At 37.7% G+C, this 15,134-nt stretch overlaps 1 protein-coding gene and 1 long non-coding RNA gene across 2 annotated transcripts; one reads left to right on the top strand and one right to left on the bottom strand.

The window, feature by feature from the left end:
• Nucleotides 1-2,245: 2,245 nt before the first annotated feature.
• LOC137721790 (uncharacterized) lies at nt 2,246-5,557 on the bottom strand. The gene is made up of 3 exons (XR_011066718.2): nt 5,037-5,557; nt 3,126-3,262; nt 2,246-2,882 (listed from the first exon to the last, which is right to left on the bottom strand). It is a non-coding gene; the product is annotated as an uncharacterized LOC137721790 (long non-coding RNA).
• A 3,921-nt stretch (nt 5,558-9,478) lies between these two features.
• On the top strand, nt 9,479-14,189 carry LOC137723133 (uncharacterized). Its single transcript, XM_068462304.2, has 3 exons — nt 9,479-11,569; nt 11,960-13,014; nt 13,888-14,189. The coding sequence occupies exons 1-3, from the start codon at nt 10,082-10,084 to the stop codon at nt 14,006-14,008; spliced, it is 2,664 nt and encodes an 887-aa protein (XP_068318405.2). The 5' UTR covers nt 9,479-10,081; the 3' UTR covers nt 14,009-14,189.
• The last annotated feature ends 945 nt before the right edge of the window (nt 14,190-15,134 follow it).

Below are 15,134 nucleotides of genomic sequence, written 5' to 3'. Positions count from 1 at the left end.
TTCTATCCACTTCTTTCTTCTATTGCTTTTCATTTTCCGCAGTAAAGAATCCTCTTCTTCTTCTCCATCTCTGTCTCTCGACCTCGATTCTAATCACATGAATGATACCTGTGTTCAAGTAATATGCATGTACAAATCTATAGTAACACTAAATTTAATATTTGTGTACATTGTTTAGTAGTATTGCAAGTAAATTTGTAGGCCTGGCGTAGTAAAGTTGGCTAGTGTGTTTCCTGTGCAATTCAAGTTTGAATATTTTCTTACTAGTAAGATATATTTTTTTTAAATACAAGAGATATTTTATTTTAAATTAATTTAATATGAGGATTATAATTAGAACTCAGGCGCATATGAAGAGAACTCGGGCGCATATGAAGAGATACATTGATTTTAACCAATATGACTACACTCATTTTTGCTAGTTGAAATTAAATTAAAACATTTTTCAAATCAAAAGAAAGTATAGTTAAAAAAAAAAAAAGGGAAAATAAATTTGAGATAATAATGCAAACAAAACCCAAATTCCGTGATTAATAAAATGCTAATAAGGTTGGGTTTGTATTGTTCTCAACTAAAACCAAAGAAAGAAAAAATAATTTCAGCTGAGTCATGTCAATAATTGAGACAAATACAGGACCACCATACCCTACGTGATTTATCCATCACTCTTTTATGGACAAGTTCTTATTTGGATAAATTTAATACGTATCTGACTACAACATAAACTAAATTTATATTACTTTATGTGTTATATTAAGAGTGGACGCTTCAGTTGTTATGTCATAATTTTAAAGTATATATTATTAAAAACAAATCACTAGTTATAATTTAAGTATAATACTGATGACGATGCATGTGTTTCAGAAACATCAAGAAATCAATTGCGTATAGTAGACCAAGTTCTTTCTAACTTTTAGGATGCAATTTTAAGATCATTTTTTATGTTGCATGCACTTAGTAAGTTAATTGTATAATCTACATTAATTTTTAAACATGTTCATTATTGTTCATCCCTTCACAAGGAGGGAAGAACGATATCTCTCTTTTCTTTTGTGACTAGTTATAATTTGGGGTGTGATATCCACACACCCTATTTTATTTCTCACACATCTTTTTAATTTTCGGCCGCCGGATCGGATGAATTGAAGAAGATCAATGGACATAAATTATCAAGGGGTGTGTGAGAAGTAAAATAGGGTGTGTGGATAGCACACCCCTATAATTGAAGTATAATAGACCAAGTTCTTTCTAACTTTTATGATGCAATTTTAAAGTTATTGTTTATGGTGCCTGTTCTAGAGTGCTGGAGATAAGTATTGTCCTTGTATTACGGCGTGAGTTCAAACGCCGTTTACTTTCTAATTTAATATTTAATCTAATAAATCTATCGTTGGACAAAAAAAAAAAAAAAAGTCATTTTTATGATCCATGCACTTAGTTAATTATATAACCTTCATTATTTTTAAAATGTTCGTTATTGTTGATCCCTTCACAAGGAGGGAAGTACGATCTCTCTCTTTTCTCTTACGCTTAAGTCATAAACGTTGTTGAGCTTCTAAGATAACAGAAGATATGGTGCTACAAAATTAAGGCACCGCGCATGCAACACACACTCAAAAATGCCGGTTACAGGATAAAAATTTAAGACAATATAACAACGCTTAACCCGGACGCAAAGTAGTTTTAACACCAATTCAGATATAAATCTGACCACTTAGTACTATGATCTGGTGGTATTTCTCTTCACTTGTAAATGAGAGGTCTTAGGTTTGATTCTCGTCAAATGCGAATTTGAACCATATTATTTCTAGCTCTCAGTATGAGACTTAACAAAAAAAAAATCTGGTTTAAATCTTTGATGGCTTATTTGCGGAAATTACAAAGCGGAGATGAAATGGAAAATCGCAATGACACAATATAACCAACCCTTGTTTCAGTTTAACAATAAGGGTGCGTTTGTTGCACCGAACTATCTCGGAATGCACTAACTTCTAGGACTAAGCTAGACTGGTTTAGAATAGACTAAGCTGGACTGATTTAGTGAAGCGTTTGGTGCAGCGTAGGACTAAGAAGCAGGATAATGAAAAAAAAAAAAAAAACCAATGATGTATAAAAAATATTAAATGTTATTTGCTTCATTCCAACACCAAAGTAGCAGAACCCCAACCGACAAACAGAGGTACAAAGCTAAATATAAGCAATTCTTGGAAAAAAAAAATTGAGAAATCAATGAAACAATTCCAAAAAAAAAATATAAGAGGTGAATTTGAGCCACTTATCCTTTACACTCACAATTCTTATAATCAGATTTCAACTTCTAAATACAAACTAAAACAAAGAAACAACAAAACAAAACTAGAACGTTTTCTTTCTTGTTCTAGTTTTCCTTTACACTCCCATTTCTTGCCCTTTCTTTTTGGGCTCATTTGAAATGGATGACAAAAAAGGAGACACAACCAAGAAGAACCTACAACAACAAATCCTAATTCATATCACTCAACCTGTTATTTCTCTTCAGCTTGGGCTTCTTATTGCAATAATGAGCAAAAAGAATAAACGAATGTAATACTACCAGCCTTTACATAATTACTACTTAGGAACTATACAACAAAATGTGTCGTCCTTCGCTTCCTTGGCCCCGAAGACACATCCTCGTGTAACATCATTTCCGATTTGCAGCACTCTCAATTCGCTTTCAGAACTCAGAAAATCCATAACTTCCTGCACTCTGCAACATTTTGAGTGTACACGGCAATTGGCTTTCAGTGGTTGCTGGCTGCCTTGTGTTCTGAAGAGAGTTGAGGTAGCTCAGCAATAGATTTCACCTTCTCCCAACGACCAACAATCACCGCTAACATCTGTTAATAACAGTGGAGCAGCAGCTGCAGCAAGAAAAAGAAAAAAGTTAATCCACGGACAACAGTTGCAAATTTCCTTTCACCAATTGTGGCCACTAGAAAAACAAGATCCCAACAGTGTTGCAATTTCGAACAATTTTCCTCGGCTGAGAAAAAGAACACTGGTGGACACAAGTTGATGCCATAAATATGTAATGTTTCCATATAACAAAAACCAGAAGAAGTACGATTGTATAATAATCAAATAACTTATTTAAGGCATCTTACCTTCAATTGACCAGTGTTACACTGTAGTGCGACTAAACCCAACATCTTTGGGGTTATCCCTTCATCTCCCTGTGCTCATGGCACAAGGGGCACCAGTGCAAGCAGCAGCGTGTCGAGCATGGATCACACGGCGAGTTCTGCAGTCAACAACGCAATCAAGCATTCAGCAAGCTTCAATTACGAAAAATATATTCCGCATGACATAAACATAAGCTAGATTGTTTAAAACCTCACAGAAAACGAGACCCGGATATTCTTATGCAATATATAAGAGATGAATCGTGAATCCATTAATCTATGACCAAACTTGGTGCATACTAGTTAAGTAAGTTGAGGTTCAAAAAGTTGGGGCAATAGCAGCACACTGATAACTATATATGTACTATGAAAGTTAAGTTAGTTAAGATTCTATGGTGTAAGATTGTGACAAGTGTCAATATCTTAAGAGTCTTATGTTAGCTTAATAACTAAGCAATATAGTTAGATATATACACAATGTAATCTGAGTTAGAAGTAATGTGAAAAAAAGTGAATACATCTTTTCTTCCTCTCTGTGTACATGCTATTCTTCCTCTCTGTTTACATGGTATCTTTCGCCTGAAAAGCTTCGGCTTGAAGGTTTCTCGATCTTGTTCTTCTGCTTCCGCTCACTATTCTGCATCACCGATCTGGTTTTTCTTCTTTTCGGGATCTTGGTTCTTCTCTGTGTCTCCGGCTGGGTGCATCTTTTTCTTTGCACACCAAGTGTTTGTTCGAATTCCTCTGAGAAATTTTTCATCTGGGTTTCTTTCTTCTTCGTCTGCGATGGTGACTTCTACTCAACTGCAGATTCTTCAATCTCCTATCACCTCTCTTATCTCCACGATTTCTTCTTCTGTGACTGTCAAACTCGATGATTCCAATTATCTAACTTGGAATTTCCAGATTGAATTGTTGCTTGAAGGCCATGGTCTTATGGGTTTTGTGGATGGGTCTCATTCGTGTCCTGCTCAATTTACTGTGCCTATTTCTGAAGGTTCATTTCATCCTTCAAGTGATGTTTCCTCTTCGACTGAAAGTGATGACTTCAAGATCTGGAAAATGCACGATCGGGCATTGATGCAATTACTTACAGCTACTCTATCTCCTTCAGCAGTCTCTTGTGCAATTGGTAGTTCCAGCGCTCGTGACTTATGGCAGCGTCTTAAAGACCAATTTTCCATTGTCACTTGAGCTACGATCTTTCAGATGAAATCTGAATTACAAAACATCAAGAAAGGTACTGATTCGATTTCGATCTATTTGCAACGTATTAAAGAAGCTCGTGATTATCTGTTTGCTGCTGGGGTTCAGTTTGATGATGATGATATTGTGATTTTGACTTTGAATGGTCTCTCCTCTGAATATAATATTTTGAGATCAATTGTTCGAGGTCGTGAGAATGTTATCTCCATGAAAGATCTCCGATCTCAGTTACTTGCTGAGGAAGCCATGGTTGAAAACATTCTGATCACACCTTTCTTGTCTGCCATGGTTGCTCGGAATGGCACTATCTCCAAAGCTGAGGATCATTCGAATAATGCTTCTTATGGTGGTTCTTCTCAGTCCACATTATATTCTTCTGTTACTTCTGGGTTCAAGCCAACCTATAGTAAGAACAAACACAAAGGGAAATTTCAGTATCATCCTCATTCTCCTTTTGGGAACTCCAAGACCACTTATGGCCATTATAATGTGAATACGCATGATGCATTAAGATCAAGACCAGAACATTAAACCAAAGCATCTTTCAAAAGTGACGATACGCCTTTGAAGTACATTGAGCAAAGAACCAAAAATTACCTCCACAATCCACTCCAAGTGCCCAATTTTAATCCAAAAATTAATAAAATCTTGATTAACATAATTTTATCAAACCCAATTAACACAAACCTGATTAGCAAGTTGGTGGGGGCTGAAGACGGTGGTCGGTGATGGAGCTGGAGCTGCATGGCAAGGCGTTGCTGCCCTTTTTGGAGTTGCAACTTCACAAGTTCGAAATTGAATCAAAATTACCATCACTCAATTTATCAGGCAAGTTGAATTTTGAGAATTTGATAGATAAAAGAGTTTAGAGAGTAGAGAGAGAAAGGGATGGGAGAGAGAGATAGGAAGGGAAGCGTAACTGAGATGGTGGGAGTTCGAATTTGACATGTGCCTGGAGGTGCAGTTGGAGCCGCTAACGGTGAGGCCCTGAGCAACCAGACAGATGACAATATTTCACTCGCATTGCTAATCCGCCCACTTGAGTAGGCCTTTGTTAGCGAACGCAGAGGACGCGGCTGGAAACCAACAAGGGAGCTGAAGACGATCGAGAGGGCAAATGTGCGACGAGGAAGGAGAAGGCGAGGAAGAAGAAGACGAGGGAGGAGAAGGCGCGAAAGACAAGGGACTGGACTAATCAGTCCAGTGAGGAGGAGAAGGCGCGAAAGACAAGGGACTGGACTAATCAGTCCAGTGAGGGCTAGTGAAGGGAAACAAACACGTCCTAATGTGCTACATTTGTGAATATACAACTCTTTTGAACAAACTATGTGTCCTTTGGTGAATTATGTTGAACTTTGCCTCCAACATTTGTGTCATCATCGAGATTTTAAGTCTAGGTATTAGTAGAGGTGGCAAATCAATCCATTGAGTTGTTAATGAGTATCCATTAAGACCCATTTAGTTTAATTTCATCTTAGAACAACATCATCATCATCATTACTAATCTCACCCTTATATAATGATGATATTAAATCAAACGAGGCCTTAACGGATACCCATTAACAACCCAGTGGGTTGATTTGCCACTTCTAGGTATTAGGATGTGGCAAATGGTTTAGACAAATGCTGTAAAATAATCATACATATATATACATATAAGAGTGCTCAAGTGCTAACTAGTTAATATTTCAGCACGATGCTAACTACTTGTTTAACTCATTAACCGATATCAATTATAATCTGAACCACTCATTTTTAGGTTATCACTAAAAGATCGTTCATGCAAAAATTCACTAAAACTAGATGTCGTTTTTTTTTTCATTGTGACATGACAAATAGACGAAGACAGAGTTCTCGATAAACCATGAAATGTTCACAAAAAGAATTAAAGGGCTAAATGATTTCATATTCGAATGAAGTTTCTAGTAACGATATCCAAAAATTTGAACAGTTCAGATCTTGAGATTAAATTGTGGAGTGAACTCAAACGAGTTGTTAGCCTCGTACTAGTTGGCTTAAGGCTTGAGATCTCCTCTCTTTCTACGTATATATACACACATATATTGACATGTCCTTTTATCAGTACCTAGTAAAAGCTGTTGTTGCAAATCAAATATATGGTTGGTCTCATCCCTTTCTCCTGGCTCTTGCCCATTGAAGATGCTTAATCGGCAATGTCCATTTCCATGCCTTTTGGTTGGTTTGGATAATTCTTTATTTTTTGTTTGCAATATTGTTATTTTCCTTTGGACCACACACGTGTTGCACATAGAATGGTGGAAAGAGAATTTTCGTTTCAAATAAGTATTCCCATATTCAAAGGCTTAGCTAGGACTTACATTTCAGTCTTATATATATGCTTATTATGAAACTTATGTGGGTGTGGCATTGTTGAATGTTGATGAATCATACTGCCTCACCAATAATTATTTTTTAAAATTCAAAGAGATTGAATTTCATCGATAAAGAAAAATATTACAAACATGAGGAATGCGAAAAGTAAAACCTTATTCCATAAAAAAAATCTTAAAGAAGAAAAATCCGATCAAAGAAAAAGGAGATTGTCAATGTTTTTTTAAGCTAATTAAAGAAAGTTGAAATTTCACTATAAAACTAATTAGTAGTACGAGGAATGACTCAATTACTTATAAGCACATGCAAAGTCCATTCTTTTTCCAATGTAGGATTCATACTTTCAACACGCTCATTCATGTGTGCACGTGAATAACACAAATCTGGTGACGTAGAGCATGCATGCTGTTTAACTTTATACAAAAATTAACTTACTCTAATACCAGAAAAAAAAATTAAGCTGATTCGCCCTCTCTTACTATCAACATCACTTGTATGAGAAAAAAAAAAATTAATTAGCTAATGAACCATTCTGTGGTTTCTTTACAATTGGACTTACCTCGCACCGGCCAGTTCAATTGCAAACCCAATTAATTAGCAATCGAAAAGGACTAGGAACTAGACCAAAAAGAAAAAAATTGGCTGGGACTAAAATGTAATGGGCTTTTAGGTGTAAGCCCATTGAGGCCGATGTAATGATTATGGGCTCACCTGAATTTGTCTTGTGCTACAAACTGCTCATTCATTTGGACAAAAGGGCCTGCTAGTTCAGAGTAGATTCAACTTAGCACTTGTAGATTGTAGGAGTTCTCGCTTGGCCTGCTTTAATGGTAGTCCTTACGTTTTCCTTTTCACCAGTACGATGGGGAAGGAAGGGACTCTAGAAGTACTACTAATGGAGTTTAGGAACTGAACGGTATCACTTTTTTCATCTACAAAATATTTTCCGACCTATTTACGGAATTTCATTCTTGTCAGTTATCATCGGAAATGTTAATATTCGAAATTACTTTGTAAATATCATTTTTGCAAAAAATTAATAAAATATAGCATTATTTAGTCTAAACTTTGAACTGTATAAAAACAGCCAATCGGAAGGAGTGAAAGTATTATGAACCGTATATTCTCTGATACAGTTTGTTCACTGAACGATATTTTTTGTAGAGATAACTTTTACATAATAATTTATAATATGAACGATTCCGATCACAAACACGAAGGTCTATAAAGCAACAAAGTATTTTTAAAGTCTTTGAGGAGCCAAACTTTATTCTTGAGGAAATTCTTGAATAGTTTCACTTCGATGAGGAAATATTTCAATTTGTTTTCGTGTTTAGTGCGTTAGCGAATATAAAATTAACAGATTGTCTGCTAATATAAAATCAATTTGGAATAACCTTGACCAATTCTTTTAGATTTTCCGTTGATAGTTTCAAACCATGGCGATGGCCTTTCAGACTGTTTTTGCCGGCTTAGGCAGCTTCTAGAATATAAATTTGTAATTAAAAAAAAATATATATGACGATCTAATTTGTTATTCGAATTTAGATAGTACAAGCACGGAGATTCGAATTTGGAAAGAAGAGTGGCATGAGATCTACTACAACTAGCTAGTGAACTAGCTATTGTATTTATTTCGCGTTTTCTTGAGTTGGGTATGTGTTAGGGAATAGTGAGTTTTAGTTTGATAGTTTTGGTGACATTGTGATGAGAGAAGGGACAATAATGCAATATAAGTCGACTTGCAAGATTTGGTTAGTTATATATGTACCTTCTTTTTGGTTTGGAGTAATTTAGGAGAAGCAAAGAGGGAATAAGAAAACTAGGTACGTATAGCCTATTTATTCGACTATGACTCGTCACTCGTTTACATTTTTTTTTTCCTTTTCCAAACAACATGTCCTTAATGCTCAAATCACAACCATATGAAGGTGTCAGGCGGCTAGCGATAATTTTTCCATTGACACTTAGTAAACAATTGAATAATCGCGTGGGCTTCACAACTACTGTCACAAAAAAAGGAAAAAAAAAACCAAATTAAAGAACAAATCTTTAATATCTAATAACTGACTGTGATCACAAAACTTGTAGATCAAGTAAACTTTTTTTTTTGTGATTTGAGATGTAAGTTCAAATAAAATTAGTTACTTCTACATTCCAAAAATTTGTAGTCAATTATCCAAAGCTAAAGACAAAAATGCGAATTATATCCACATAAATTTCAGTCTCCCTAACAATTATTTGATAAAACTCACGTCAAAAAATGTGTCCCAAGATTTCCTCTCATCTTTATCCTAAAAGAGCTGCCCTCCTCTTCAGATTTGAGTCAAAATCTGACCTCCTTGGAGCCCAAGACCCCCTTCACTTTGACAATTTGGCAGGCAAAGTTTGACTTGATGTAATTAAGTAATTAATTTGGCTTGTAAAAGACATTTCACATGCTAATCTCGCTTTCCTTAAATGCCCCCATCAATAAGCAAACATCAAATCTTCTGCACCTATTGTTTGTGCGATATTTTTGTAATCTTTATCATTGATTGATGTAGGATGGATACAAAAAATTTGAACTCTGATGTCCTACTACTTAATTTTACTTAATTACTTCCACAATTAATCAACCCTGCCCCTCAAATTAAACCCAGATTTTCTATATACTTATGTCAAAAATTGTTTGCAAGCCATTTTAGCTTAATGATAAGACATGGGACTAATCACTAAAAACCTATCAACATGACCAAACCGACCATTTAAAAGCCCGGTTCACTTCCGGTCAGACCGGGTCCACCCGTTGGTTATATAATTTGTTTTCCTCGCAATCTCGCATTTTCTTTTCCGTCTCTCTGCTTTCTCTCCATCATCGGAGTTTCTTGTTGCTGTTTTGCAACGAAAACGATAAAACGAGCTCAACGGCCGGTGCGACCCGAATCCGGATCCCAAACCCTTTCCAAAGCGACGGCAGCGGCGGCTCCGATTAGCCTACCGAAACTTTGCCCTCATTCCCAATACGGCATGCTCTTCGAATCTGTAAGTCTCCGGATTGCTGAACCCATTTGATTGACGGGCAGCTCGGAATCTTGAAAACCCTAACATTTGATTGAATTTTTGAGCTTTTTTGGGTGCTGCTCAAACCATTAATGGTGAATTGTCTTTTTCCGTGCTCTTCTGTATCTTGAAGGGTTCGAGATTTTAGTTGTTTCTAGGGTTCTTGGAAACGTTGAGAAATTTGGTGTCTTGGTGTTCGATTTGAGCGGGATATTAGTGTTAGGGTTTACTATTGGGAGCATTATTGCTTCGGGAAGTTTGCTGTGTGAGAATCTTAGGGTTTTTTAATTTGTCGAAATTCAAGTCGGGGGGGAAAGATAGGCGTATGCTAGAGGATAATGTGTATACTTTGTGTGATTCAGAAGTGGTCTCGCCGGGTTGCTACGATGCTTCCTTGGTTAGTTATTCCATTAATAGGACTATGGGGTCTCTCTCAGCTTCTACCACCAGCTTTCCGATTTGAGATAACTTCGCCTAGACTCGCTTGTGTTGTTGTGCTCTTGGTTACTCTCTTCTGGTATGAGGTTTTGATGCCTCAGCTTTCAGCTTGGCGGGTGCGGAGGAATGCAATGCTTAGAGAGAGGAAAAGGTTTGAGGCAATAGAGTTGCACAAGCTGAGGAAAACAGCAACGAGGCGGTGTCGAAACTGCAAGACTCCGTATAGGGATCAGAATCCTGGCGGTGGTCGGTTTATGTGTTCGTATTGTGGGCATATGTCAAAGAGACCAGTTTTAGACTTACCTGTGCCCGGGATGGGACTCTCGAATTCTGGGATCATCAAAGTGTTAGTTGAAAAGGTTGGAAGGATATTGACTGGAAAGGTGTGGTCTGAAAATGGGTCGATGTACGGTCAAGATTCGTTGGAGAATGGAAATTGGGTCGGTGGTTCTATTACTGGGAAGTCTAGTTATTGCAGAAAGGACGGGAGCAGTGTTTTTGGAGGGGATGAGAGTTGTTTGGCAGAGAAGTCGTATTCAGGTGTTGTTAATTTTGCTTGCAAGCTACTAACTTCTTTTTTCTTGAGTGTTAGATGGCTTTGGAGAAAGCTTTTTAGGATTAGTACATCAGGGGAAGATGATGCATCTGACACAGACCATAATGGATCGGCCAAAAGGGGCGAGAATGGGGCCAACTTGAATGAGAGTAGAGGAGAAAAGGCTCGCAGAAAAGCTGAAGAGAAGAGACAGGCTAGGATAGAGAAGGAGCTTTTAGAGGAGGAAGAAAGAAAGCAGAGGGAGGAAGTTGCAAGGTTGGTGGAGGAACGCAGGAGAATTAGGGATGAGAAAAAGGAAGCTGAACGTGGGAAATCATCACCACCTGCAAGGGAAAAAGATACTAAGAGAGAAGCAGAAAAGAAACGACAGGAAAGAAGGAAAGAGAAGGACAAGGGTTCTAGCAAGAGCAACTCTGAAGCAGAAGAGCTGGAAAAGAGAGCAGGTAAGGAAAGTGAACGAAAGCGGGACTTTGACAAGAAGAGTGATATTGACCGCCACGAACTTCTGAAATCAGGGGTAGATTTTCTTAAGGGACAAAGCACAGAGACGGGGCATAGTGTAAAAAGTTCATATACAAACAATTTTATTCAGGGAAATGCTGGATCTAGGTACCTGGACCGTATGAGGGGTACAATTTTTAATTCTTCAAAGGCCTTTGGTGGTGGTAGTTTCTTTGGAAAGGGTGCTAATACTGCAGTGACAAAAGAAACCCAATCTAGCAGTTCTGTAGATCATGTCCATATTTATGCCCAGAAGAGAGACTTATATCCACCTGAGCGCGTAGCTGCGAGACCTTTTATGAATGGAGATGATAAGAGTGTCCACCGCCCTGTAAGTTTCTTTCCTTATACCTCATTTTCTTTATATGTGTTTTCATATAACTTTAAATATGTTATCAGTAGCCTGCCTCAGTCTGAAGGTAGAATTTTTATACTAAAATTTTCATGTCCGTGGTCCATCCACTTGAGTTTCTTCATTATGCCATTCATCTATTAGGTTGGCCTTGCCTTTCTGAGCATTAAAAATGTGATTGTATCAAGTTCAACAGTTTTGTAACTTAAGTAGATTCAGGCTCCTCCTTGGAACGTCAACCCAAAAATCTACAAAAGTGAAACACTAATTTCAACTCCTGTTGCCACATAAATGATAATAATATTAGGTGTGTTATAACAAAATTTAGATGTATACAATAAATTTTACATTGTGATGCATTCGATGCAGGTTCACTCAGAACCACAGACAGGGACTGCACCCAAAAAATCATGGCAGCAATTGTTTACTCGTTCATCTTCCGTGCCTTCATCATCTAGTGTAAATGTAATAAGTAGACCAAATGCAAAGTCTCAGACAGAAGTTCAAAGTCCTCAGTTATCTGGTCAGTCCTCGTCAGTACAATCATTTGATAATCCAATCAACTTTGGGCTGCCATCACCATTCGTTTTATCAACTACCTATCCAAAAGCATCTACTAGCAGCAGTTTAGGTTTTTCACCTGCAATTGATCCCATACTTCCTCGCATTGGTGAAGGGCATCATGAACGTATACCTGAGGAGCCAGAGCTTTTTGAAGACCCATGTTACGTCCCTGATCCAGTATCCTTGCTTGGGCCTGTTTCTGAGTCACTTGATAATTTTCAATTGGACATGGGGACTGGTTTTGTGAAAGATATGGGATTGGAGAGGTCTCGCACATTGAAGAATGGACCTGCTTCTTCTGAAGTGAACAAGCCATCTCCAATTGAGTCACCAATGTCACGAGAAAAGCATAATAACTCTAGTCGCTTCCCTAGTACCCCAAAGGCCCAAGATATGCATGCTTCACCCCTGGATGATGCAAATGCAAATGATAAGGGAACGTGGCAAATGTGGAACAGTTGTCCTCTTGGTCACGATGGTCTAGGTTTTGCAGGTGGCTCTCCAAGCTGGTTTTTGCCTCCAGAACTAAACAGATCAAACAAGGATGATCTCACACACCCTTCATCAGTATCACTATTTACTTCAGAAGATCAGGTTGTTTCTGGCTCTCAATCTCCTAAGAATCAGAGCATTTTTCTTGGCAATGGCCAGAATGGCGGAACTTTTAGCCCTGTTACTGGTTCCAGTGATCATGATCCTTGGTTGCAGAAAGCCTTTTTTCCTCCATTGTCAACTGCTGAAAACCATTGTCCTCTCAGACCTCCGGGCGAAACTACTAAGAATGAACTGATTTTTGGGAGTACCATCAGAGCTACTGGAAACCATCCATTTGAGCTGTCTCAAGCAAACGGGTGGTCAAAGTAAGTGCATCGCACCTCATCCTCTGTATTTTTAATTGTTAGTTTCTAAAAGTTGCTTTTTATGTCCTTCATAGAGCTTTTATAGACTAATCAATAATTATGGCGGGGTTACTGTTGTGAAATAGTAGTGTGTAAAGGTTAGGACTTGGGATTATTTGTACTTGCCTGAAGCAAAGAATGTCAACTAAAAATAACAATGAACCAAGAAGGGAAAGTTAAAAGGTTTACACTTTTTTCATTTTTTCCCGTTCTTGCAATATATCCATTACAACACTAGGGTGGACATTAGAACTTTAGAAACAATAATGAATCCCGAAGGGCAAGTTGAAATATCTACACTTTTTTTTCCAGTTCTTGCAATGTAATCCAAAACTATGGTGGACGTTGGAGTTCTAATGTGCTGAAAAAGGGTTTGGATGTGCACAGTATATAGCTTGATGTTTTAGTTGTTATGTTGTTGTAGGAGTAATTTTTTTCTTTAAATGGCTTATATTTTTGTTTATTTGCCAAACCTTCTCATTGGATGAATGAATGTAAGGGGGTTTCACTGATCCCATAGCAACCCCAGAGTTGAAAAATCAATTAAAGTTGTCTCTTGATACCCCTTATAATAGCCAGCCAGTATAAGTTTGTTTTGAATGGTTGGACAACAGAGTAGATTTATGCAGCTTGTAACCAAGTCATGGGGTTCCTTGGTTTGGATTGTTCGTGTCATTTCAAAGTTAAATAGAATTCATTGCTTTGATTGTGTGTTTGATTGGTTTGAACTTTGTCGTGCTTTTTCAATGTTAAATAGAATTCATCGTTTGAAAATGCCTTCAAGTGGATAATGGTGATCTAATTTTTGTTTTGATTTGGTTTTTGTTTTTCCAGCGGAAAGGAATGGGATGAATGCTCTGTGAAGGGAACGGGGGACGGTGTTGGAAAGCCATCTGTGTTGAGGCCTCATAGCAGGGGTCTGTATCCCACCCTGAATGTACAGCCGCTTTGGTAAATTTTAATTTATAACAGAAAATGAGGAGTATGAGGGACATGAAAAAAAAGAAAGAAAAGAAAAACAGACCTCTTCTTACTGTACTAGTGGGCAAATAGCCTCTTTTGGTGGAGAGTTCAGAAATACTGGACGCATTGTATCTTCCTGCTCTTCTTTATAAGGGAGATTGATGTTTACGTAACATTAGCTTGGATAGGAATACCACGTGACATGTATGCTTTTTTCTCTTCAGGTAACAGCTAGCTTTGTGTCTCGCTATTCAGATTTTCTTTTGTTTCGTTTTTGTTCCCAGCAAAGCGGGGAGGGAGGGGGAGGGGGAGAGGCGTTTCTTCTATAGAGAATTCTGCCTGCGTTTGCCCTCCCTCTCACTTTGCTTGAACCATGATGCAGATGAATGTTGGATGTCTTGTAACGTACTAACTAGCAAGGAATCAAGGAGGCCCATCATTCCTATTTATAGTTCTTTTCCGCCAACTCCGGTCCAGTAGGGGCTTTTTCGCACTGAGTTGCCGGAGAGCACTTGCTTCCCTGTTGGAGAATCCAACAAAAAAAGCGAGTTAAACTCCAGAGAATGGCTAGGGTTGTATTTAGTTTAACAAACATGCAGGTTTTTTGGTAGTCAAGCATGTGCTTGGTTAGTAGTTCCTCTGTGCATATGCATTGAGAGATCTATTGATTGGTCATGGTGTATTCAGCTGCTTATTTAACAGTGAACATTTTGTCCCAAAAACGAAAAAAAGAGAGCTGGTTCGTGATGATTCAATAGGAGTGCGAGAGTCCAATTTTTGAAGCTAAAATGTTGTAAAATTTGGTCTAAAATTCCTTCTTAACAGCTAAATAGGGTTTTACCTGGAATTATTTGGAAACGTCATTGACATCACCCCAATGTAAATTCGACCCTGCTCACCATTCCTAGGGAATGCATGTTGTAGAGTATATGTCCGTTGTTGAAAGTCATCCATAATTCCATTTCGTCATTGATGAGGCACAATTTCAACACGAATTTTTGTACTTCGACTAGGATGTGACAATTCAGACAAAATAAGGTTTGCACAGCTACGCCAAAAGGTGACAAATACGGATGCCTTGACATCCAAATGATATCAAGGCCGACACATTACTAGAG

This window comes from Pyrus communis, chromosome 4 (assembly GCF_041283825.1).
Source record: "Pyrus communis isolate YQ-2024b chromosome 4, ASM4128382v1, whole genome shotgun sequence".
Lineage (NCBI taxonomy): Eukaryota > Viridiplantae > Streptophyta > Magnoliopsida > Rosales > Rosaceae > Pyrus > Pyrus communis.
This window is presented reverse-complemented; position numbering and strand designations above follow the sequence as displayed.

Bases quoted from the DNA above. Each gene is read 5' to 3' on its own strand.
- LOC137723133 (XM_068462304.2), top strand. From the start codon at position 10,082: ATGTGTATACTTTGTGTGATTCAGAAGTGGTCTCGCCGGGTTGCTACG. The intron at 11,570-11,959 runs GTAAGTTTCTTT...CATTCGATGCAG, and splicing joins ATAAGAGTGTCCACCGCCCT to GTTCACTCAGAACCACAGAC. The intron at 13,015-13,887 runs GTAAGTGCATCG...TTGTTTTTCCAG, and splicing joins CAAGCAAACGGGTGGTCAAA to CGGAAAGGAATGGGATGAAT.